The 26,627-nt window shown below is 40.4% G+C and overlaps 1 protein-coding gene across 1 annotated transcript in view; it reads right to left on the reverse strand.

Annotated features, from left to right (window-relative positions):
- NYAP2 (neuronal tyrosine-phosphorylated phosphoinositide-3-kinase adaptor 2) overlaps positions 1–21,547 on the reverse strand; it is a gene marked incomplete at its 3' end in the record, with an annotated part of 131,813 nt that extends 110,266 nt beyond the window's left edge. Inside the window, exon 1 of the mRNA XM_084292010.1 lies at positions 21,336–21,547. Within this exon, the coding sequence (XP_084148136.1) occupies positions 21,336–21,541 (206 nt within the window). The 5' untranslated portion in view covers positions 21,542–21,547. The remainder of the gene's footprint in view (positions 1–21,335) is intronic.
- Positions 21,548–26,627: the final 5,080 nt, after the last annotated feature.

Consider the following 26,627-nt stretch of genomic DNA (forward strand, 5'->3'; position numbering starts at 1 on the left):
CTAGCCTGCTCTCTTTGATGGCACCCAGTGTTTACAGAAAGCTGTAAAAAATCTGCAGTAAGAAGCAAGGTCCCTGTCATGCTCATAAACATCAGAAGCACAAGCTGCTCCTCTTGGCCCAGTTTCTCCTTGGTGCCAGAGGCATATGGAAGGTGTTATCACTGCATCCCTCTGGACCCAGGCACTGCTTATCTCTGGGCCTCCCACAGCAGCCATGAGGCAGAGCGAGTCTCCTCTTAGTGCCCCCTTTCCTCAGCATCCCCACAGAGCAAGGAAAGACTTGGCTGAGGGGGACTCAGGGAACAGCCTTTCAAAAAGCATCGTGGTTTTACAAGTAATGCCTCTAATGTACAGACAGCAGCGGGTTTAACACACCATTACTGTCAAATGGTGTGTGGGGTCTACTGCCTTCATTTTATGCTCATGATTTGCTGAGTGAACACCAGGATGCAGAGAGCCTGCTAGCCATCGCACGCGATGTCAGCAGCCGCTCGGGTTGTTCCTTCACAGCCTGTCACACCTTCAAAGAAGGGGGACATGAAACAGCTGGTGGATGCAGCAGCTTAAGAAGGAGCAGCTTCTCAGGTGGGAGTTCATCTCCCTTGGGGTGGAACAACTCCACACGGTGGAAAGCCACTAATGATCACGCAGTGCTGAGATGAGAAAGGCAACTTGATAGTACTGTATTTGTTGCTTGCTTATGCAATTGTAAGGAAGGATTGCTGCAGAATTGCAAAAAGACCTGGAGTGCTCGTGACCTTTTGTTTTGCTTACTGCAATCCCTGACAGTTTCAGCAGCATGATGGTTGGCAGCAAACAGCACAAGCTGAACTACTTCTTTGGAGTACTAATGAATAATGAATAGGAGCTGAATCAGAACCCCCACATCAGCATTCTTACTTTAACAGTGCCAAAATGCAACAGGCTACTCACAAATAAACTGTACCAGATGAGGAAAAAATAGCACTTCCCCAATTATTTGTTGCAAACAAAATTCAGGAACGAGTTCATATTGTTTACACTGATTAGTCTTTGTATGCATACAGATTGCTTGATGCTGTAGTTTTCAGTGCATAACCCTATGCAGCTGACATCAAGTTTCCTGGAGAGGTAATGCTTGGGAAAAATCATACTTGCCACTTAAGGCAGCCTATACTGGCACTTAAGATCACATTAACTAAATGATTTAGGAGACCATTTTTCTCAGATCTCCTTTTGACACTGATCTACTGTTGGTTGGGTGCTTTTTGTCCCATTGCTACCAACAGCCCCTTTGGGAGGCACAGCCCAGGGGCCAACACCACTCTGTCCTACACGGTCTGCAGGGCCAGAGCAGGAGGCAGCTCTGCAAGAGGCAGCAAAGCCCAGGCTGAACAGGCAATGAGACAAAACTCAAGCAGACTACGAGGCTATTTCCAGCTAAATCTGGTGCTCTTTGGCCTCCTACAAACACCTTCATGAGACTGGAGACACCCAACTGCTTCTTTACAAGACCCCAAACAAGAAAACAGAGTGTGTTAGCCAGCTCGCAGAACAACCTTTGGCAACGACCTGTTAGTGCAGGGAAGTTTAGCTGTGTGCTTGCATCCCTGAGATCTACAGCAAAAAGCATCTTATAGTTGGGTAAGACTAACAGCAAGGGTGCTGAAAGTCTCTTGGAGGTGGCTCCAGCATGGGGTTAACAGAGAACAAAACACCAGAGCATCCAGATTGGTACTGTGGCTGGCAGCCCACGCTGCCATATTGCCATTCCCTACACTGGCTAGCTGCAAGCTAATGCAGCTGCACCAACTTCTCACATTTTTTCCTCTGTAGCTTTGCACACTAAATCTTAAAGCTTTCACAACTCCTTTTCATCAAATATGTTAAGTAAATATTAGAGTTAATCCATAACAAATGTCTCAGGCTGTAGTCAGGAACCACATTCAAATACCCCTCATATTTAAAATCCCACTTCAAATGGGCATTACAGATACATATTTTTCAGCACCCATGGTTTTATTTACTTTTTTTTTTTTTTTTTTTTTTTTTAAGAGAAAGGCTACTTTTAAGATTAAGTTCAATTTATGCTTTATGCTTGATCAGCTAATAAGACACATTTGTTTGAAAAAGAATTCATGACTGGATCTCATGTTTTCCTTCTATACTCAAATGAGACCCACAGGCTCAAAGTGGGATCAGAGCATGCCATAAATGCCTGAGCCCCCACAGGATCAAAAATGCTCAAATTAGGGTACGTTTCACTATTTCACATGCACACACTTAGAGGAAGATGACAGGGACTGTGAAGAGTGATTTGCATCACTTTCAGTAGAAAGTATTGCAGAGACCAATGAAGAGGTAGCAGTGAAAACAAAATAACTGCAAAGCTTGAGGTGAGGCAATCGGAGAAGATGAATCATCTGAAGAATCTTGCCACTGCTTGTCAAACAAATTATTCATTGAATTAATTCTGCTGATGTTTGACTAGTTCTAATAAATATCCCAAGCTAAAACAAAACAAAACAAAACAAAACAAAACCAACAAAACCCATGCAATTATAACTCAGTTAGAGAAGATGTTTTTATACCCCACAGACAACATAACCACAGCTAACAACCAAAATGAAGGCATGTCTGAGGACACAAACAATCACTTTTGATCAAACAACCAGAAATGTTTCTTAGTTTGAAGCAAAAACGATTAATGCTTTGATTTCACAGAGGAGAGAAGGTGAGCAGGCATTATCCTTCTTTTTCATCTTTATCTCCCATTTCATATACTTCCACACTCAAGTGCCACCCACATTAACTTTCTTAAGGCTAAATGTAGCCTTTTAAATAAAAGCTCTGGTAAGCCTGCACCATACTGGGACTTGAGTCCTCTTGCAAGTTCCAACACCGAGTTACTTACAGCCATACAGCAAACTTTCAGGCAAGCTTGCTCATCCAGGTACCTTCTGCTACAACATTAATACCTGAGTCATATGGGCGGAGGCACTTACAATGGGATATGGTGCAAAAACTAAACCTGAAAATGCCTGAATCTGAGCACCATCTGCTCTTGAATGCAGCTGTGCTGTTTGACAAGCCAAGAGATGCCCCACTTGAAAACAACAAAAAGTAAATCTTTTAAACCATAAAAGCTTGCAGTCACCAGAATTGCAATTCTTCACATATACAAAGCTATCAAAATACTCATCAATTCACAGGGACATTGCAGCAAAGAGCAGGCAGCAGAAATTTGCCCTGTTTCAACCTTTACAGGTGGAGTCTAAAATTTGCAGTCCAACCTGGAGGTCTGGGAAGTACTGACACTGCCCAAGAGCAGCCTGGCTAGGAAATAGCTGCCGGTAGCAAGCAAGCACCTCAGTTTTCTTCATGTGGATGTCTGCTCTCCTGCTTTGATCTACGTGACCAACAAATAGAAAAAATAAAGTCAACTATGCAAATAATAACAGCAATATTAATAGTCTTGGACTTAAGCAAGGGGAAAAGGGCAAAGCATATAAAATAACATGTTTTAGGTGGAAAAAGGAGTTCAATTTGATCTTCCAATGAAATTAAGAAGGCCTTCTTCGATGTACAGTGTAGTGCTATAATTTGCTGAAGAAAGATAACATCTTAATAAGCCTTCTATATATTCTTTATATATTACTTTTCTTTTCTGTGGTCATTTTGTGCAGATCTTACCTTCTCTTTCTTTGCTGAAAGCTAATGGAGGGTTTTCCATATTCTAGAGAGGACAAAGGGAGAGTGGGCTTCCAGTTCCCAAACCAAGAAATGGAAAGGGTGAGTTGCGGATCCAAGAAGGAACAGTAGCTAATTAAACCACTCTGTCCCGTATGCCTTAGCTGAAAATAATTGAGAAATTCAGTTCCTCTGATGGCTTTCTTTGTTCTCCTATCTCTGCTTCAATTACTCTGGTGGTGGAAGGTTTCTTTCCACAAGGCTGATAATAAGTAGAACAAAAGAAGTAGCACTTTGAATCACTGATGGTTCATAAAGCTCATTGAAATAATCATGGCTCAACTAGTGTAGGCCTTCATGCAATCTCAGCCTATTAGTTGTAGGCTAATGCAGGCCTTCTTCACAGCCTCTAGACTTCTGTTTTGGATTAATCTAAATACTCCTGCTCTGTCCTCCCTCATGCACTTCAGTGAAACAATCACATTTCCTTATCACCAGCATGGAAAACAGCAAATCCCCACACAGGACAGAACAAGCATCAAAGGCATCTTGCAGATTAACAGCTGTGCCACCTTCCAGGGAGAAGGGATACAGGTGATGGTTTCAAACAAGCAGAATTAATGTTTTCAATATTCCCATTGTACCTCCTAAGTATTGCTCAGACATCTGTGCCAAAGGCTTACCTGGAGCCTTCTGACAGCAGACGCACTGCCGTGTAACACTGGCTTAGCCTCCTGCTGCCCCCTTGCCTTTCTCCTTTCTGGCTCAGGCAGCAGGAGACACCACAACACCAGCTGTATACAGAGCAGCTGGTGCGTAAACATGCTTTCTACCTGAAATCCAGTGCTGAGGTGCTGCTGGTGGCTCTGCCCAGTAAAACTTGATGTACTCAGAGGAGTGACAGGAGGCACAGTGAGAATGAAGGTTCAAGCTCAGGGAAGCGTCTCTCTGGCCCACGTGTAATCAGACCACAAGGCATAGAAACACTCAACATGAATTTGTGCAACCTTGTGAAACGAAACAAAAACAAGTACCAAAAAAGTTCCAAAAAGGACCTAGAATATTGAAGGCACTCAAGTACATTGAGAGCTATTTCCACCAAAAGCTTCTTACTCTGTCCTAATACAAAATACAACTGAATATGTGAAGAAAGTTAAATGATTTAGAAAAGTAAAGGGGAAATATTATTCAGAAGATGAACTACATGCCATTTGGACATGGAAGTGACCACGCAGTAGGAGATTTAGCATGACAGCATGTACAGCACTAGGGGACGCTGGAAGAAAATGTTATTTAAATTAAGCATTATCTCACAAACTAAACTACAGTAGTGAACACAATACTGCTAATCATGCATGGAATGATGATTTGCATTTCTTTAATTAATGAAAACATAAGCCACCATACACTCCATCAAATTGTTTAGGGTCACTTTTGCAAATGAGTATGAACTAAAATGGCTGGTCTTTAAAATAAAATTATAAAAGGCAGGATTATCACTAACATCTCAAAGACAGAAAACATGAAGGGAAAGACCCTTTGAAACAGCCACTCCAGGAATTTCAGCATCAAAGACATTTAGCTCCCTTTTCAGATTTTACTTGTATTATTTCCATATTGTAAGATTAAGGCAAAGAGTAGGTGATTACATGTATAGAGAGCAAATTGGAAATTGCGTAGGAAAAGCTGTGTGCTAAAGAAACAGCAAAAGTACACATACCATCATCGCATTCAGTGTCAACAGCATCACTGGAGTGTTTATCCCAGTCTTTTACAAAGCACTGTATAATACAAGGTCTACAATAAATATACAGTTCTGCTGACATTGCCATTAAAGAAAGACATGCAAAAAAGCTTTTCCTGCCCCTAATTTGCATGAAAGGGGCAAAAAAAAAAAAAAAAAAGGTTGAAAATAATAAACCTCACTTTGTGCTTTTTGTCATTGCATTTTATTTGTTCTCAGAGAACATCCTGAAGTGATTCTGCATATGAAAAAAGTAAAAATTTAGGAGAATCAGAATCAAATCTGAACCTTTTTCCCTGTTTGAACAGCAGCCTTTTTCATTTTGACAGTTGTACATCTAACACTTGAATCAGGTAAAGGAATACTATTGAAAGGACATCTTTTTTTCCTGACTACATGTTTATGATGGAGTATAAATTCATCTTAGAAAAAAAATAAAGAAAAAGTAGCAGCAAATCCCTTCGTGGAATTGCACTTCCTTCCCCTTAAGGTCTTCTGCATCTGAACACAGTACCTGGGCAGTGTTGCAGGGACAACCCCACTACTTTTCTTAACCCCACTGCTTTTCTTAAAACAGCATGCCTTGTCCACGCATCAGCTGTACGTTGGAGCAAACAGCAGATCACTGGGTCCCCAAAGAGAAAAGAAGCAACCACCAGAAAGTCCCTCCCAAGCTCCTGTGGCCTAGCAGAGCTTTCCAGAGCAGCCAGCAGGTGTACTTTTTAATAGGACAACTGGGATGTAATCCTTTGGCTATCCATACAGAGTCCCACTGCTGTTGCTGCCAGCAGAAGGGTGACTATGTGAAAGAAGCTGACGTGCCTGAAGCTCTGTTGTTTCCGAGGCAGTCTTCAAAAGACACCTTTAGACAGAACTTAACCAAGACTCCTGCTGCAGCCACGAGGATCAGAGAATGTGTGAGATGGATGCTCATGGGCTGATACTAATGGTTTTCATGACATCTCTAAAAACTCTGGTGTGTTCCCCTGAAGGAGTGTGTACAAGGCAAGAGGTTACCTCTATCTACAAAACAAAAATGTTGTTTTGGGACAACTTTCTGGTGAAGTGACCTGTATTTTGTCCATACTAGAGCTTCATGAAAACATCTTTCTTCTATTCTGATGAACTTCAGTGAGTGAATGGACTCAAAGCCTCTTCTGGACAAGTTGCTAAGGCCAGAGATGACTAAAGTCTTGAACAATGCCCTGCTCCAGCCCTCCCAGAGCAATGCCCCCAAAACCATGATGTGCATGGACATATTTCATCTACTGACCAAATGCCAACTGAGTTTTCAGCTTACTATGAGGCTGGTCAGAAGCATTTCAGTACTTCAGTGAGTTCTTCAGTTTTACAACTAGTGTTTCATACTAATGAGAATAAAACTCATTTTTTAACTAAATAAAAAAACAATGGAAGGTGTTTCCATTCTGAAAACCAAGGGAGAAACCTCTGTTGTTCTTTGCACTGTCTGTACCTCATTTGCTAGATACATGCCCTTAAAACCAAGCAAATGCATAGCTTAGGATGGCATAAATCTTACACTGCCTACATAATAGTCACTTTGACACAGAGAAATGTTAGCTTCACTGTGGCACCAACTTATTTTGCACGCAAAATAAATCGCGCTACTTATCTCCAAGTGCGAGTGCAACACAAAGCATTTTAGAAAAAAGCGAGTCAATGACTCACGCTGGTCAACCTTAAATTAACATCAGCATACATCAGTAACCTTATCATAACACAGGGATGCTGAACATTGCTACTATTAAAGTAAGACTACCATTTTCAAGAAAGTGTAGTTGGAAATCCTTTGCTAGAAAAATTATACAGTTTATACATTTCACGTTTGCATTTTCTGTATCATCAGTTAAAATACATGCAACAAGAATATGCAGATTTGGGGATGGAGAGGGAAATGAAAATAACTGATATACATTTAGAAAAAACTCACAGGTCACAGTTAAAGCTCCTGTGTCATTTTCAAATGCCCTTTTAGAAAAGCATTTGATAAGAAAATGCATTTTGGCTTATTTTGTGTATGGCTTCGAATTCAGGCAGTCCACAGCTCTCGCCCTGCTAAGTGTTTGGGAATGGTAAACAAGTTGGCAGATAATTGCATGCTGTCTCTTAGCAACCAGAACTGTCTTGCAATGAAGTTACTAGGCCTTTTTTTTTCTGATATATTCTAGTAATGACACGATTTCCACAAATTTTAGACCCAGTTAGGCAAACCCCTTTCATATACTATCTCCTGGATGAGCCCATCATTAAACGACAGTAGAGACCTGCTAGGGAAAGCTACCGCTTTGTTTGCAATCTCTTGGGAAGACAATTCACAATAAACATACACTGAGGACAAACAAATGAGTAAGTAGGAAGAGGCCAGTCAAAATATTTTGTCATGAGCCCAAATAGCCTTTTCTGTGGCTGTAACTGCAACCAAATACAATATAGAAACCTGTGGTGGCGTACATAATCCTTGAGATAGCAAAACTTGCAATTGCATAAATGCAGCAATGAAACTCAAATTCTGGAACAGAGGAGAGGCTTAGGCCAGTTTTCCAGAAAAGCTCCAATTTTGGTGACTTCTTTTGCAAATGCAGTCCTGCTTTCAGGCATAAAGGAATTTTGAAAAGCCTGCTCTTTGCACACAGAAGGGGAAACGCTGCTGCCACTACTTCACTCTGCAGATCTAGGACTACACAGTGCTCATAGACAGCTGAGAGTGACTGCCAAAATTTTACTACATTTCATTTGGAGTGGGCAGGGCCTTTGTTTAGTGCCTTCCTGGGAAATCCATGATCTTTAGGTTCTATTTCCCTCTACAGTACCAGAGCAGGTATTAATAAAGTAGCACAAGAATGTTTAAAGAGATCAATAGTGCCATAAAATACAATTAAAACTGCCACTTAAAATACCTTGCCCTGCCAATAGGCTTTTAAAACGTCTCCCTACTCAATGCTGATTTTGCATTACAGCCCGTGTCTGCTGGCTGGCAGAGATGCGTGGATGCACACTTCAGAAGAGAGCACCCTTCTCATCCGTGTCCCTCCACGGACATCATGCTGCTTCTCTGCTCAATGGTCAATTTGTGCACAAGTACCTCTCTAAATTAATTCTCAGAGCAGGTTACTGTTCCTTTATTATGGGCCATCTCCAAAATGGTAACCGAACTCACTTGAAGCAGAATGCAAGGAGCCATTACTCTCTCACTGCCTGGTGTTAGTTGCACATGTTTGCACCCTGCCTGGCTACCTCGGAAATGAAGATGAAAATCTAACTGATTGATTCTGGAAATTGAAAATAGATTTTTCTTAAGTTCAAAAGCAACAACATAAATCACAAAAAAATATTAATTTCAGCACACAGACTTGAGAGTCTGTCCCTGTAACTCTTGTTAAATTGCAGCTGCACAGCAGACACAAGAGCTAGCAGTCTTTTCACCACGTTTTGCTGTGCAGAGTGTGGGTCTCCATTTTAGTCAGGCACTTGGAGCTGCACCTGGCCTCAGATGAAGTGCTTGCTACAAAAACTCAGGTTCCAGCTAAAGAGAAAGAGAAACCATGCTACTTCAGTCAGGGATCTGACAGAGGAAAGGAAAATAGAAGAAGAAAGGGATTCCCTGCAATAGTACACTGTTCCAGTAAATAGCTCCAATGGTGCTCTAAGTGCACCAGCATGCTCCCCTCGGCACCGATGGGCAGCAGAAGAGCTGGTGGCACCAGTCCAGCGTGCACAGCACCTGCCCAGGAGCAACATAATTATGCTGTCCTCCTCTCCTTCAGGGCATTAAGGTGCAGGCAAACATAAGTTGTCAACTCTCTCTGGCTTTAATCCACCCCCATCTCCACGTCTCTTTGCCCACCACAAAAACTAGTCCCTCTGCTGAGGCTGCTGCCCCTCAGATTAGCTCATCATGTGCCTTGGGTGACTTCTCCTAGTCGAGTGAAGTCCTACCAGGCTGCACCTTGCTGGTGAGGAGCTAGAGATCACTGCCATCTCCATCAGCGCTCCTCTGAGCGGATGCGTGTTAAGTGGCAAGGAAAAGCTCTTCTGGTAAGTGCTTTGGCAACACACCATCAATACTGAGATGGATTAGTCTCCCCATCCTCCCCCCGCCCCATTCTTCTTTACACTCAGAATTGTACAGGAGTCCACAGGAGGTAACAACAGAGAATGTGTCCAGAGAAGCAGCATACCGCTTGTCCCACTGCAAAGACCCTTCAATTTTAATTACACTAATAAAAACCTACTATTTTATTTTCTCAGACAGATTTTTTCCAAATGAAAGAAAGTGAGAAAGTGAAATACCTATAGCAGAGCCTTGAGCTTTGCCAACTTTCTTGCTTTTTTTTTTTTTTTTTTTGCTTTTTTTTTAAACTCAACACAGAATCAAAGAGGATAGGAAGGAACTCCAGCAAGATGATGCTGATGAGGAAATCGCGGCGATGCTCAAATACAGTTTCCCTTTAAGAGTCTGCCAGGGCTGGAGCAGTCACGTGGCAGACTGGTGTGTGCATGGGTCTGTGCGTGCCTGTTTAATAAGCCATGAAGCTCTCTTTGGCTGAACTAGTATGTCTGTCATGTGGTATAGGGTTGCCATGGCAAGTACATATGCAGTTTTTGATCTACTTCAGAGACTTAGCAGAATTCAGATTAACAATGCAAGAATATGATTTCACAGGAAAAGCTTTCCTTTGCTTAGCCTAACAGTTCAGATGTGAAGCTGAAATTATTTAAAATATCTGCTGAAAAGTTTTAATCAGCATGTCACAAATACCATTTAGCTCAAAACAATAGCCCTTCAGCGTGAATCCCATCGGTTCTGTCTTTGAAAGCAGCTGTGTATTTGTCACATGTTGCAGTGCATGAATTTCTGTACACTTGTCCATTTACATTCACAGAAAATTGTATTTCTGCTCCAGCCATCAAAACAAGGACAATTATTCCAGTGGGAAATAAATAAATAAACAAATAATACTCCTGTGAAAGTTGTCCCTGACACTGAGGTAGAAAAGGTCTTCAGGTTTTAATACCTGGTACCAAAGTTAAGATCTTGCTTGTACAACAGGCTGATGCACACCTGCATTACACGGACTTTAACGCAGCGAGAGAATACGGCTGAAGCCACTTGCAACTCAAAGCCAGACTTGGGGAGGGAGCTGTTTCTGCAGGAGCAGTCAGAGGGCTGTTCTGAGTGACTGAGGCCAGCTCCAACAAAGCACACCGCTCATGTGCTTCTGGAAACCTCACCATGGTGCCAGCAGACACCTTGACCTAAGCTCATCAGTGTTTAGTACACATTCAGGTGGTTTTCATGTGTGCTACTGCTCCAGAGAAAAGATTTCCAAGTCCTGAAATAATTTTTGATGCTACTGAACAAGCTTCAAGCAAAAACATTACACGGAGTCTAGCCATACAGAGTGTCCAAGCCTCTAAGCAACTGAGTAAATGCAAGCAGACCTCAATACCACACAATTTTTTAATAAAAGTTAGCCCTTTGTTTCCTTGTTTTTCATAAAAGTCCTTGAAAAAGGATAACCTATATTGAAAAGACAATTGATTCTCAGTGTTTCCTTCCAGCAAGGAAACCAAATGAAAACTAAATTTGAGTTAAAGCCGAGTGGATTCCTCTCCCCCTCCCACACTGGCTTCCAAACTCTTCCAACAGCCCCATTCATGCCTGTAATTACCACCAACGCATACCATCAGGAGGTGCAGAGCCTTCCCACCAAGCAGGGAACAAGATGTTGCTTTTGTTCTTTCCCTTTCTTAGAAGATACTGTGTTTGGGTTTTGCAGGCTAAATTTGAATCCTTCTCCTTTTTAACCTTATGCTTCTTACTCCACTTAGATTCTCCATGTCCCCATACACATCTCACTTCCACTGTGTATCATATCCTTTTCTCCAATAGCAACAAAAGGAAAAATCTCCATTGCAGATCTCTTGCTGATTTAAACAAACCTGAATACTAAAACATGAAGTGATGCTCTAGGATTTCCTCTCCTCTATTAGAGTGGGTTGCATTTAATGTTGATTGATAATCTGATATCCATAAAATTGGACACCTGCATCACTACATTTACAATCAAGAGCTTTCTCCCGTAGCAAAATTGCCTAACAGAGTATACGGATTTTTACTGAAACTGTTTTGAATCTGTTTACAGAAGATGAACATCAAAATCTAGCCACTGAAATACTGGATGCAGTTTCAAGATGCAAATAACAAATTTTGCTGCACTACTGTTTTTTGTTTATTACAAAATTGCTGACATCTCTCAAGTTCATCTCATTGCCAGAAATTAGAAAAATGAGATCACTAGTCAGAGCTCCTACTAATGTGATTTTGGTGTTAGCAGTCTAATTTTTTAATTAGCCTCTCTTTGTTTCCTGATTCAGATCTGCACATTGTGGAAGGCTGCAGGATTTTCTGTCGGAGTTACAAAGCTGGGCACTGAACAACTTGTCATGCTCCCCAGTACCTCTGTTTCAGCCCTGAGCCCTCTGCAGACAGCAGGAATTTGCTTCTGCATAGCCACATGCAGAGAAGCAAAACAAACTTTATGTTTAATTATAGAAGATTATTCTCTAGATGGGCTACATTTTTAAACAATCTTTTTTTGCAATACTAATGGACTCAGCAGTTTCCTTTTGTCTTTAAAGATTCAATTAAAAGTATGTTTCAGAAATTAAATTACAGCATGAAATTAGCTAAGGGTATGAAATACTGCATTTGCCCTAGCATTCAGGGAAAGGCTGTACAAAGCAATTCACTTAATGGCTCCTAACACGTGATCTCGACTTAATAACTAAAGTGCCCTCAGCTAGCAGAGGATCTACTGGTGAGATATGCCCTATATAACCCACCAAAAGGAAGAATGGATTAAATGCAGGTAAATTTTGTTAATTTATGGTAAGCCCTGCAGTCATTCTAATTTTTGATCTTTTAAAACATTACAATTTTGTCACATAACATACTTGTCAGCAGGAGTATTTCTGTGTGTTTTGGCAGGCTGTGGCCCTCTGTCTTCACGTGTTCCAGAAGCATCTGCCCAGGTCTATTGGAAGCATTTCTTTCTCTCCAGCTTTCGGAGAGTACTGCTGGATGTAATTCATCACAGCCACCAGGGATACACTTCAGTTTATTCTGTGCTGTACTAATATGGGGAAGGAAATGAGCAGTCCCCTAACTCTTCAGCTGTCCCTTTAGTCACTAGTTGGGCACAATTTCGACTCGTGCTGTGTGCTGCCCTTGCGCGCACACAGTGTTAGCGCTACGGAGGAGTCTAACCCATTTGGGATCCTTGGGTACTGTGCAATAACAAAACAAAACCCAACTCCACTTATGACTGCTGTTCTGGGACCAGAACAGCTCACTTGGTTCATTTGTAAGCTCCCCAGCAGCACCCAAGCCCAGTGGGGCTTCCCCCAGGGCTGAGCGGATCCTGCCCTGCGCTGCTGGCACCGCAGTATTGCTGAAGGCCCTGTGCCAACAATACTTTTCACCTCTTTTTTTTTTTTTTTTAATATATATTTTTAAACTGATTTCACTTAGGATTACAACACAAATTAGAATAGAAAGCCAGAAAAAAAATCAAATGAGTCTCAAATTAACTATAAAACCTACAGCTAGTAATGTCTCTGCAATCTATTTCTTCTCTAATCTCTCCTTTCTCCCATTTCATAAAAATCTAATCAGTACAAATGCATATTCCTATTTCATATGCATTTTAGCCACTGATCTAGGTCAATCTGGCAACAAGGTGCCCATCACCTGATGCTTCTGTTGCAGAGGCGGTCTGCTGAAATTCTGCATTTTCAGGGGTATATGTAAGAGCCAACTCTTCTTTAGGCTAAGAAAATAAAGATTCTGATTAAATTGTCAAGGACCATACCATGTTTATGTTTTCCTGCAAAGGAAAAGGAATAAATAAGAAGCATGTGTAGCTTGTCAGAAGGGTGCTGAGAAAGAGAAGAGGCAAAGTGAACAAATGCCTACCAGCTGGGTGGGGCATGAAGTAATCCGTATTATCATCAACAGGAAAATACATAGAGATGTGATTTATGGCCCCAGAAGGAGCAAGGGACTGAGCTGTTTTGCTGAAATAACATGTTTATTTTCAACTTTATGAACAGCTATTGTTAAACAATAGATTTTCCTGAAGGTACAGAAGGATTCAGCCATTAGGCTAGCGCAGATTTTTGGTTCTGCTGTGTTGTGTGACCGGTGCTCATTACAGACAGTTTTGGCAGAGCTTCCTACATGTATGTGCATGAATATGCTTTGAGCATGCTGAGGACTGTGACTAGCTGCAATTTTACTGCTTATGGGTCACAAGACTACTTTCTGTATGTCTTCATATCCGTGCTTCAGGCTGTAACATGAATTCTTAATCCAGGTCACAGCCAATGACAGCATTTGTCAGGTGTCACTGAACTTCAGTGTGGAGTACATTGTGGTTACTGGAAGCCTTGAACGAACGAGAACAGATCGATGCTTGCGTTCTGCCAGCAGTCCTGGCTAGGCTTGCTAGTGTTACATGACATCAGTTGTGCTGTTGTACTGAATGCATTTCTTCATTAATGAACTCCAACCTAGATTAGTTATAAAGACTTTATCTGGGAATGCTTCAAAATAGTCTTGCTTTTTTTTTTTTTTTTTTTTTTTTTTTCAATCCAGTCTTCACAATAGCAGTTTTTATTTTTTTTTCTGCCATTGGTAAACACTATGCAATTTCATAGTGTATTTGAAGACATTTTTCAAAGCACATGCAAGCCTCTGACTAGAAATAGCAGCACCACCAGAGCCCTACAGGCTTGTGCGAAACATCTACTTAACAGCTCTACGTGCATTTCTGTCTTGCTAAGGGGGCCTTCTTGGTAAGAGGCAATGCACGATAATTTTAACTTTCGAGTTAAAATCACAATCACATTCTCTCATTATAGTGTAATAAAGAGATAGTGAGAAAACTAGAAACAAAGTTAGCTTAGGAACAAATGGCTGAAGTGTACATTATGATCCATACACCCCCGCCCCCCACCACTACACAGCCTTTCCAGTCCCTTCCAACCCAAACCATTCCACGATTCTGTGATTCTGTCATCTCCCGGTGGTACACCAGACCTTCTCCACAATGACTCAGGCTGCTGAAAGCACACGAGACTGTAGGTTGTGTGTGAACATCCGTCCAAATGGAGCTGGACCACGGCCAGCTCACTCATTTACACAGGTGGTCAGACAGCCCACAATAGCAACAGTGTGGAGCCACTTAGACTGGATCTTCACTAGAAGAGGGCTCTGTAACCCACTTATAAGTCCTTTGGGCTCTCTGTGACCCCATGCTTCTAATTATGCTTTTAAATATAGCAAATGAATCTTGAGCCAAAATGCACTTGCTTATGTAGTGGACCAGTACACACCTGGGCAATTTGTAAAGTGATGAAGGGGAAGAGATCTCGTACTTCCCCCTGAAAAAGACTACAAGCAATAGGCAGAAGCCCTAAAAACATGGAAGATTTATAGAAAACAACATCAATGTTTAAATACCAAACTGGAGATGATTTTATTTTTATTTATTTTTAAAAACTTTGGATTACCAAGTTGCTATCAGCCACTATAGTAAATTTTAAATAACATCTGTTGCATGACTGTCCTAAAATAAAACTTCTCAGAACAGCAGCAATAGCAATATAATATAGCTTGCATTGTGTCTGTAGTTTATTTTCTATGGCAATAATACAGGCAGCCATATGGATACAAGCATTTGGAAAGGAGGATTTGTTGGCTAGACCACCACATCTGTTTACTTATAAAATACAACCAAAATACATTTGGAGGTCACTGACTGCACAACCATTTTACTTACTCTCGATGAAAAAACTGTCAATGCTACTCTTTCTAAATCAACTCATCTTCAAAAGAGGCTATCATTCTTATAAGGAAAAGGTTATGAAATCATACTAAAATTAGTCTCTATCTTGCCTCATCAGACACTTCAACCATAAAGGTGGTATAACAACATTAATTTAATCCAGGATGAAATCAGCATGCAACACATCCAGGAGAAAGAAAACTGAACAAATTCCACATGCATAACTTTCTCATAACCCATGCCCTTTGATTAAGGGAGCAAATACCACCAACTCCATATGCAAAGCCCACATTCATAGCGGGAACTTACATTTGAATTAAAAACAGAACACCAGAAGCAGCTGCACACATAAACCATGAACAAAACCCACACACAAACCATGAACAACAGGTTCATAAGCTAGTAACTTAAAACATCTCAATGACATGCTTGCAGGTATTTTAATTGAGCCCCTCACCATGATCAGAAAAAATTATTGCACTTCCTTGACGTTTTTCTTGAGGTCTGGCTGTAAGCATATTGTAATCTAGTAAGCATACATTCCAAATTTAGAAATGTCTAGTTCACTATGGAAAATTTCAACTACAGGCAAGGCAAATGTTTAGGAAAAAAACAACAACAACAACAACAAAAAACCACACACAACAAGCAGTATTTTAAACATTATTTTGTCTAAAGTATTTCTCTGATTTCAATACATCATTGAAATTAATTTTATTATAAACAGTGAGATCATAATGAAATTATTTTCCTTTGGTTATTTTTTATTCTGGTAGAAACTTTTGGTAGAAACACATCAACATGACCTCATACTCTAAGTTAACACACATTTTCTCAGCTAAACAGAGCTTTTGGCAGTGAATAGTCCCATACATAGAAGTATTTTTATATTTGCTTGCTGTCGCCCACACTTGATAACACTTAACTTTTAGCCAAAGGACACATAACTTATGTCTTGTTTATGAAGAAACCTAAGGACAGAATCTATAGAAAACAACAGACAGGCAATACCTGAATGCAATTGCCTCCACAACCTTAAAAAAAAATAAAAAGGAGGGGGAGAGAGCAAGAGAAAAATATTATCTTACTTTTGCCGATGGGTTAGTCTTCTTCAATATTTGAGTTGCCATAGAAAGGAGAGGTTAGGATGACAGCTGTTCATTACAATTCCTTCTTTATTATAAGAGCTTAACTCTGCCACTGGCTGGCTGGCCCATTTCTGCTAGCTTTAGCACAAACAGTGCTCCTAAAAGCTCCTCCTCTTGACAGCATCTGTCTGGATACTTCCCTCAACAAGCAGAAACACGGCTTTGCACAGAGCCATTTAGGTGCTGGGAATGAGCTAGGAGTCAGAGAAACCATCAGAAGCAGAAATATTTTGGTGGCAACATCCAAGATTTGGCAGGCAGAAATGTATGCCTACTGACACCACCAGCTTTGCACTAGAGCAGTCACGTTTTTGTAGTATTACAAATCAAAATGTCAACTCCCCCAATTGAAACATTATCTTAAATGATACCTAAAAACTAGAAGCCAAAACTTTGAAAGCATGCATCTCCTATGAAAGCATGCAACCCCTGCCACTCCCTATGATTAATGCAACATGCCTCAGACTTAAGAGAAAGAGGAGGAAGGGTTCATTATTTCTTACTAAGGCTTTGTACTTACACAATTTTAGAATGTCACCAATGAAGTATCACACAAGACTAAATATAATAGATGCAAAGTATTTAAATATATGTATTTCAATTAAGGATGAGTAAGGAAGCAACTGCTTATTGTAAGAGGTGCCTTAAGTAAACTCAAAATTCTCACCTTTTCCCTGGCACCCAGAGCAGCAGAGCCAAATCTACCTTCTGTTCCCAGAAAAACTGCCTACGGCAAATATTGTATCATCATCGCAAATGTACATCTCACAGTACTGCAACTTACTCCCAGTGAAACTAATGCTGCTTCGTAACTTTATTTGCAATTTATAAGCTCTGTGGGCAACACGCCAGTGTATTCTCTTGGTCTGGACACAACCCCCTGAACAGACAATGATCAAGTAAGTGAGTCCAGACAAATAAAAGAGGGAAGAAAGAGGGTCTAAAAATTAGGCTCAAAATGTATATGCATTAATATTTACTGTGGCTTACTCCCAGCTAACTGATCAGCATGTTAACCTTATTTTCTCTGCATGATCGCTAAGTACTCTACTAAAATTAGGTCAGAAATTCAGATCAGATCAGCTGACTCAGCCCAGCAAGATCAGACAAAGGCTAGTTGCTTTTTTTTCCAATGCAATGCATGGTTTATCCCCTTCAATTTACAATAGATCCATACATTTTTCCCCACAATTAACCTATCAGAACCACAGAGAATGAAACAGCAGTCACGCTAACAGTATATCAGTGCTATTGAAGAAACACAACACAATATATCCTTTTGTAAGGCAAAAATATAATTGCACCTTTTTTTTTTTTTTTTAGGGTAATTTTTCAGATCTTGTTTCCAAACTGCCAATACTACTGCATTTCAATGAAGTTTTAAGTCATTCAGCATGGTTATCAGACGACTCAGGTAAATAACAGCTTCTTTGCAATAATGTTTGTATGAATTCCAACACTGTATTAATATTAAATAAAGTGCTCATTAATTTGTTAATATACATGAACAGCCTACTTCTCAAAGAGACCATCTGAACACCAACATTGAATAGCTTCTCAAAAATTAAATCACCAGACTTATGCAATTTTCAGTAGGTGCCAAAGACTCGCAACTGCTTTATTTTGATTCCTGCCATCAAAAGGAGAGTATTTGCTGGAACCCTCTCCCCTGCTCAAAATTTACCTGCTGGGAGTCACGGGGGAAGGCTCCCTTGTTGCTACGGAGATTGTTTTTGGCTGTTGATAGTCTCCAGACTGTTAGCACTGCTATCACTGCACATGTGCACCATTTGCTATCTAGGCCACACTATCAGGAAATAGGGTAATATAAATACCCATGAAGATAAGGTAAAGACATAAGGAAACTAGTACAGAACAAAAAAGAAATCAATAATCCTACTTTACCTTTTCTCACTGCCCTGTCTCGATAGACATGGGCTTGGGTGAACCTCTGGAGGTTACTACAGGGAGAAGACTTGATTGCAGTCAGCCTAAGTGACTTTAGACATCATTGTTCCTGTAGCCGCATCAGTTGTTTTCCCTTAGTCTGCCATTGCTCTTAGTTGTACCGATCAAGGGTTGATCATGAATATCTATTTTCCCTTCCCAAGTTTACACAGGGAAAAGACAGAAAAAGTCTAGGTAAATAAAACATTTTCTAAAATTTCCTAGGGTGTTTGTCCTACTCCATTTCCTTAGAAGGATATTGCGCGCACACACACGCACACCAATGCTACTGCAATAAGCCAAATCGGCAAGGAGTAGAGGGACCCACCACAAACACAGTTTTGCACAGAATAGTGCTATATCCAAGAATGTTGGTGCCTACAAGTCACATACACACATTTATGCATGCACAACACACATATACTGTTCCTCAGATAAACCATAGCATAGCTGGGAATCTTCCTTGCATTTTCTGACACTATCTGGGGAGCAGAGCTCTGTTCTCAGCCATCTCTGTTTAACGTAAGCAAAGAAATTCATGATTTGGCTCAGCCCTAAATCATCAACACTTATCCAGACCTTTTCATCTAATCACTTTGCCAGGATCAATAAACAAAACCACACAAAACAACCACAAGGTTGGAAATACTATTACCACCATTCAAATTAGGTATGGAGAAGCTTAAGAACCAGGTAGGTCCAAAACTTACTCCCTTGCCTCAAGAAACTTATTTACAACAAAGCCTGTTCTGGCATTTAGTGACCTTTATGATCACTCATAAAAGTGCTCGTGAAAGGCTTAGCCAGAGCACGGCCTAATTAGCTGTCTACCATGAAGACCATATTCTAAATAAATCTGTATACATTGACAGTTTAACAGCTTATCAAATGAAGTTGCCACCACAAGGACCAAGGAATTTATTTTTGCAGCAGTTGTAAATTAATGAAAAAGTGAAATTTCAGTAAATTAAAAAAAAAAAAAGTTCAAATCAGATTTGCAAATAAATTTCTTCAGTGGGAAAAGCCACTAATTTAAGATCATAGAATAATTAAGGCTGGAAAAGACCTCTGAGATCATCTAGTCCAACCTTCCACTTACCACCAATATTGCCCACAGATAAGAAGGTACTTTTCATCTTATTACTTTAGAACAGTGTTTTACTGACTAGCACTTTTACTTAGCAGGTGAGACATTCAAATTTTTCCTCTTCTTCATATAACTACTGTTTAACTCCCCCTTACCATCAGACCCTACTCATCCCTCTTGGAAATTCTGTGGTGTATGTAACTATGGTAGTCAAAAGAAAGAGAAGACTCAAACTGCAGGGTTTCTTGTGGTTGTTATTGTTTTGTTTTGTTTTTTACTGCTAAAGGCACATCTTCAACACAAACTTTCCAGTACCTGCTCCCAGGAACACTAAACAGAACTGGCAAGAATTAAACAAAATGCATAAATCCTGCATAGATCAAAACAAAGCAAAAACTGCATTTATTTGCTGCAAGGAAAAATGTGTTTCTTTGTCAAGTCATGCATAGGATACCTCCTGCTACAAGTTACCTATGCCTTTGACTCCTCAACAGTTTGAATCCCTCTAAACATCACCCAGAAGGAACTGACAAGGTAACTAGTCCAGAAGACATGAAAAAAAAACATTGCATTGGCTCTCATGATTCACTTTAATTACACATTACTCTTATATCCTCTACAGAAAACAAATTAGTGGAAATCCAGATAATTCTAATTCCTGGAATGTAAAGCAGCCATTATTTTGCTTTATGTTGCTTCTTCTCCATTCCCCCAAACTATATGGGCTGCTCTTTTCCTTCTAACATTCCATCAAAATTACCGGACTACTGAGGCGTCACTGGAATGTTCACAGCACAGCGTGTTTGTTATACCTGGAAGTACAGTACCCAAGACATGGCATAAAATTTAATCACTTAAGCTGAAATATAGAAAATTCATGCTGGGGGGAAAAAATTCAAAGGACTCCTACCATTTTGTGCTCAAGCCATCCATTTGCATATAAAAGTTTAGCAGTTAAATGAATGGTTTAACTGTATTACAAAATTGTCCATTTTGAGAAAATACAAATTTTGGACATGCAAATGCGTGTGTGCGTATACGTGTATACACATAAATAACTCGTTAGATAGATAGATAGATAGATAGATAGATAGATAGATAGATAACTATCCCATGCACCCTTCTTTTCCTGTCAAAAAGACTGCAGAGATTTCATACTACCCTCTGGCACAAGAGGCCACATCGTGTAAGTGCTCTTCTCATTAACTGTCAATTAAAATTTATGGAATTGTTCAAGAGCCATTACACGGTTGTGCCCATCAGGTGTGTGTTCCACTTCAAATATTCAAACAAATACAATTATTTTTTTTACTAACTTCAGAGAGCACAGAATAGTGAAGAAGCCAAATAACACAAGACAGAATTTTTGTAGATACCAATTAGAGAGCTTTGAAAGCTTATCAGAATTTGAAATCAACTCAAGAAGAATCTGTTTTCATCTGTGAGACTGTGAGGCTTTGCACAATACGTCTTTGCAAAAAGTAGACACTGTTGAACTAAAAGCACCAGATGGCTGAGGACCTATTTTCCATTAGATATAGGTCTCCAGTTGCAAACACCTAACATTTTTTGTTACAAATCACACCTGCTGAAGATGCCACACATGCTTAAATTTAATAAATTTTGATGGAAGTACTCTCTTCCATTGAGGAGAGGAGAACCTTTCAGTACTCTGTCTATACAATATAATACACATGCAATTAGCAGCCTGACACAGGCCTGTAATGCCTTTTTTTTTTTTTTTTTTTTTAAACCAACAAGCAGCTGGAAGTCAACTGATCTAAGCAGATTTACTACTGCTGAGACTCTGAGCCCCTCACTGTTCATTCACTGTGCCAGACCACTCATCTTTTTATCAAAATATTTACCGTTTTATTGCTTCTTCTTGTTTTCGGCGTTTTTCGCTCTTTTCTTTCAAGTAAGCCAGGTTTGTTTCATTCCTCATGCGATCATTCTCTCGAGCAATGTCTGATGCATTCTGTATAACCAAGCCATCATAGGCCTTCATCCCCATGTCTTCAATATACTGGAGAAAAGCGCCCAAAGTGACCTCCTCCTGATTAGAACTCATCATCTTGCAGGAGATAATGAACAAAGGAAAGCAACGTTTCCTGCAGGTTGAAAAACACATAATACCTTAATCAGTAGGAAAACAACTTATGGTTTATGACAGAGAGACCATGTCAATTGTAATCAACATCTCTGTAAGAACTTTTATACTTTCTCCTGTCTAAAGGACAATAAACAAAGCAATTCAGAACACAGAACTGTATTATTATAGAGACAAGAAGACAAAACCCTACAACCTCTTCTTTCCAGCGATGTTGATCCATCCAATTATATATTGTTCAATTCCCCCAAATTATGTGGATTATAGGGTTTTCTCCCACCCCTTGCTTTTCCTAACAGCTTTCAGTTGCAAGGACATTGATTTCCCCAAATCTTGGTTTGAAGTGGACTGAAAAAGTTTCCAAGGACAACAGGTCCTTTTTACAGTTTAGACACAGCTTCACCAAAGCAGATAACCAGACAAAATTCCTGTTCTGCAGAATATTTCCACCTCAAAACCTTGAGATGGAAATCACTGTTCCATTTTTTGGAACAAAAAAGTTCAATTTTTTCTTCAGGTTCAAAATCTAGAAAGAAATATTGTAAAATAGCTTCCAGTACTTCTCAGTAACACAGAAATGAATGCATGAGCCCCTAGTCATCTGCTGCCTGGCAGCTTATTAGCTTGAAGCTCCAAGAACAGACAAGAAAACTCAGCTCAGCTGGGACCTTCAGAACTGTGAAGTGCTTGAGTTCTCCAAGCTTCTGTATTTCTTCCACAGGTATGACAGACACTTGCATTTACAGCACCTCCAGCTATGCAGCATGGAGCTGGCACGCACTGGGATCCCCAGCCCACTTACGGCTCCATGGCAGGCAGCCTGAAGGCTCTCAGAAAGGCCTGAAGGCTTCCCACTCAGAAGCAGCCAGCCTTGGAGTCATAACAACCCTGCTATGCAGACATCAATAAATACTACAGGTGACTAAAGACAAGGTATAACTTGAAGAAACATATTGGCCAGCTAAATTCTGTACAACCAGATTAACAATTTGTGATGTGAGTAATACAGAATGTTGAAAAGCAGGGGTGCACCACCTTATTTTACATGCTGATTGCAGCCTTCCTGCTCTAAGGTACAGAGATGCTACGATCTTGACTGGCGCCATCCCGCACCCGCTGTGAGGGGGTCTCCATCTTACCACCGAGGCCTGAGGTGGGGTGATGGCGCGAGGCACCGTCAGGCCCACTTGCCTCGTCGCGGCAAGAGCAGCCCTCCCTTCCTGCAGCAGGATGCTGTGACTTCTCGGAATGCGCCTGAGAACGGTGCCAGCACTGCTCCTAGAAGTGATCTGACTGAATAGGCAATGAGCAGCCTGTCTGCACACAGATTTTTAGGGGCAGAGCCCCTGTGTAATCATCATCAAATTTTTTCCTCCGTCTCCTAGCATTCTGCCATATTTCTAATCTTTATTACTCTGCTGGACAGGCAACATTCTGATCAGGGTAGGCCCTGATTTATAAAAATAAAATAAAAAAGTAATAGATTCTAGCAATCACTGTGGACATTCAGGCACAGCCCCGAGCACGAGAACAAAATGTTTCCACATCCATGGAGTAAGCAATCTGCAGGGCACTTGAAGGGTAGAGAAATATTTTCCATCCTTTCCCTCCCCCTTTTTGATCATGTGAAGTGGCAATGGCAACAAGCTGATTTTAGACAGTTAATGATTAATGCGATGCACACCAATGACTTTTCCCTTGTTCTTTGCTTTTCTATATCAAGATTATTTCTGTTCAGTGGTAAGGTGTGTTAAAAACCTGAAGATTCAGAGGTTGGGAAGGGCCTGCTCCCGTCACCTCTGCCTCCAAAGACAACCTTTGCTATCATCTCAGCCTGAACACAAGGATGAGCCTGATGTTCAGGGTCACTGGATTGATCTTAATGTATTTTCAGCAGGGATATAGGTATCTTCTACTAATCCCTGCAGGCTACAACCAGTGAAGAGGTCTTAGCACAGCCCAAATGTGAAGGCTGCCAATTTCACATAGCTGTCGCACTGGAGGTGGCTAGCACTCCACTGGGCCGGAACATGCACTGAGCCATCAGATATATTTACTGTAAGCGGCACAGTGTCTACAAAGGAGTGAATGCTTCAGTAGACATCATTTTAGACCTGTTCTTAACCCTTCTGATTAAGAAAAATAAGTTCAGGCACTAAATCCCCTACTTGGGGACTCTCTTTACAGCAGTGAGGCCTGCCTGATTAAAAGCAATACTAATGGCATGGGCTGCTCCAACTGAAGAGCCTCCAAGCTTCCCAAATGGTTCCTGCTTCCTGATGGTTAAGATCTAGGCTGTTGCCACAGCAGATGTTTATTTCACTTTATTTTATATTTTGGAATTCTAGTAATGTCTAGTTTCTGCATTGGTGTTGCATTTAATTCAATTCAGATAAACCTGTAAAACAGAGAAACCCCACTATAGTGACCTTAATGGTAGTTTTGCCATTGATTTCTCCAAGGACCAGATTTTACTCCTGAAATATAATATGAAATTTAATCCTGGAGATAACCTCAGCAGGCCCTCAATAAATGCAGTCCAGATCCATTTTTCCAAGAGACAGAACTTGATCTGCTTTGCACCCTCTTTTATGACAATACTGCATTTTTCCATGCTTAACCTTTCTTTTTAGAGGTCTAAAATGATTGACTCTTAAGGGTATGCTGAATCTCCTTTTATAGTTAAATTTATTTATATACGGGAGGATTAATACCAAGGTCGTTCCAATTAGAAAAAGACTAACAAGACTAAAAAGACTAGCAAGTCTCTGGTCACTGCACACAGCTGAACAAATATTTTATATACTGTTTTATCACTACTACAAAGCTCATTCAGAATGCCAAAAATTTGCATGGTATTTAATTAAATAGATCAAGATGTTCTTTGCCCCAACAGGGGTCCAATCCCGCAACAATAATGAGGATAGCTGTTGTTATTGAACTCCTCACTGACAGTCAATGCCTGCATGTTACTGACACCAAATTCAGCTTGGGGTATTCCTGGAGGAACTGTTGGGGGGCTCACAGAGACTTCAAAGCCTTTAACCAGCTCTTATGGCACTAATTTTGAAAAGCATCTATACCTACAGCAAGCATTTTCTGGATTAAAACCTGCATATCTCCTGCCTGCATGGTATTTTACAGCCTCATTGCATTTACTAATATCTGATGGCTGTACATGCTCTGCTTAAACAGGGAATAAAAAGGCAAACAGCTGGGGCAAAAAGCTTAACTAATTACTGTAAACATTTTTATAGTATTGGTATTCCTTGCATAGCGCATTCAGAACAATTTTACTGAAAGGTAGCAATACCACTTCTGAGATACTACGTTAATGTAGGAAATGAGCTTTTCAACTGCAGTGCACGTGGCCCACCAAGTCATACACATCATTTGCTTGCCACTCTTATCAGGAAATGCTGATTATGGGCAGCACCGATCAACCTGTGATCAAAGGTTCTGCTTGCTGGTTAACTCAGGCAGCAAGCAATTCCTAGCCATCTGTCAGGGCAGATACAAGTACAAGCAAGTGTTCTGAGTATATTTATATTTGATTAAAAAATGCACATGCCAGTTGTTAAATATGTAGTGTAAGCTGTAGGTGAGGCACCACCATTTTGGTAACCCTAATACACATGTTGCGGGCAGATATTTTATTAGCTAGTAATGAGGACCATGCAGGGCCACTTTCTATTTGTAACCAAATTGTATTCAGTACATTTTGGTTTTGAAATCAATACACTCTGGAAAATAGTAACTGAGAGTTGTTCTGTTTGGGATATTCTCATAATACTCCTTTCTCTTCCTCCCTTCATTGTATGGGGACAGAAGGAAACATGATGAAAAGCCCTGAATTTTGCCCCTGTTTTTTTTTTTGTTTTTTTTTTTTTTTTTTTTTTTGCCTCTATATACTAGCCAACATACTGAGAGAACTGAAATGAATGGAAGGAACTTTGTTGTAAGCATTCAACAAACACTGAACATTTTTGGAAATTCTCCTGAGTGGAAGGGCACATATAAGGAGTTGTTCAACGTGTTCACTTTGCCTCTTAAAGGTTGCACTAACACTATGTGAAATCTCACTGAGAAATATAGTTGTGTTCATTGTCACCTGAGCCTCCAAATAGCCACAAATGGAGTTTCACACATCTCCACCTGTAGCTTAATCTTTGTTTTCTAAGCTATAAATAGAGCTTTTACAATTATGAGAACTCTGTACGTGTTCTTACAAGCAGCAACATAGGCCAGGTGACTGGACAGTGAATAATCCTACATTTATTACATTATTGTACATTGGTCCTTTCAATGCTACTCTGTTTGTTAAATATACACTAATGAATTAAAACATCAGGTGTTTCAGATTTAAGTTCTGTAACAAGTGTTACCATCCTGGGGAAAAATTTTAAGACCATCTAGAACAGGAGTTGCTGACAATATAACCTTTTTCAAAATTCAGGAAGATAAAATTTCCCCAAAATCTAGAATAGCTTTCTTCCAAATCAGAGAGACATTTGCAAAGCAGCAGAGAGCAGCTCGCACTGTCATGGCCTGTGCAATAAACTGTCAGCATGGAAGGCGTAAAGCAAGCAAGATTTTTGTGGGTGGGTGTCCCCTGTCCCCCCCAGCCAGTACATCTGGCTTGCTGCTGGCAAGGGCAAGCAATCCCCTTATTGGTTTTGCCTACTAATATTTACATAACAGAAGTGAAGGTCTTTGTAATGATTCAGAAATAATTTATATGCGAGAGTAATGCACTGTCATTCACAAGACTGTTGCACATCTTACTTTTTACTCAACTATTTGCTCCCATGCCAAACATACAGCTTCTTGGTCAAAACCAAACACCTCTTTTTCATGTGATCAGCATGCAAAGCTACTGAATTCATAAAATAAGATGCAATTCTCCCAGTATCATAATATTGCAGTGCTGCTAGGTGCTACCATTTAGATATGTGGTTCTCCCTCTTACTCACATCCCCAAAATATCGGTTGCTTTTCAGCATGCTTGACAGCCATAAGCTGCAGCTGTGCTGCACTGAAAATTGGCAAT

Source organism: Netta rufina, assembly GCF_964035555.1.
Source record: "Netta rufina genome assembly, chromosome: 9".
Lineage (NCBI taxonomy): Eukaryota > Metazoa > Chordata > Aves > Anseriformes > Anatidae > Netta > Netta rufina.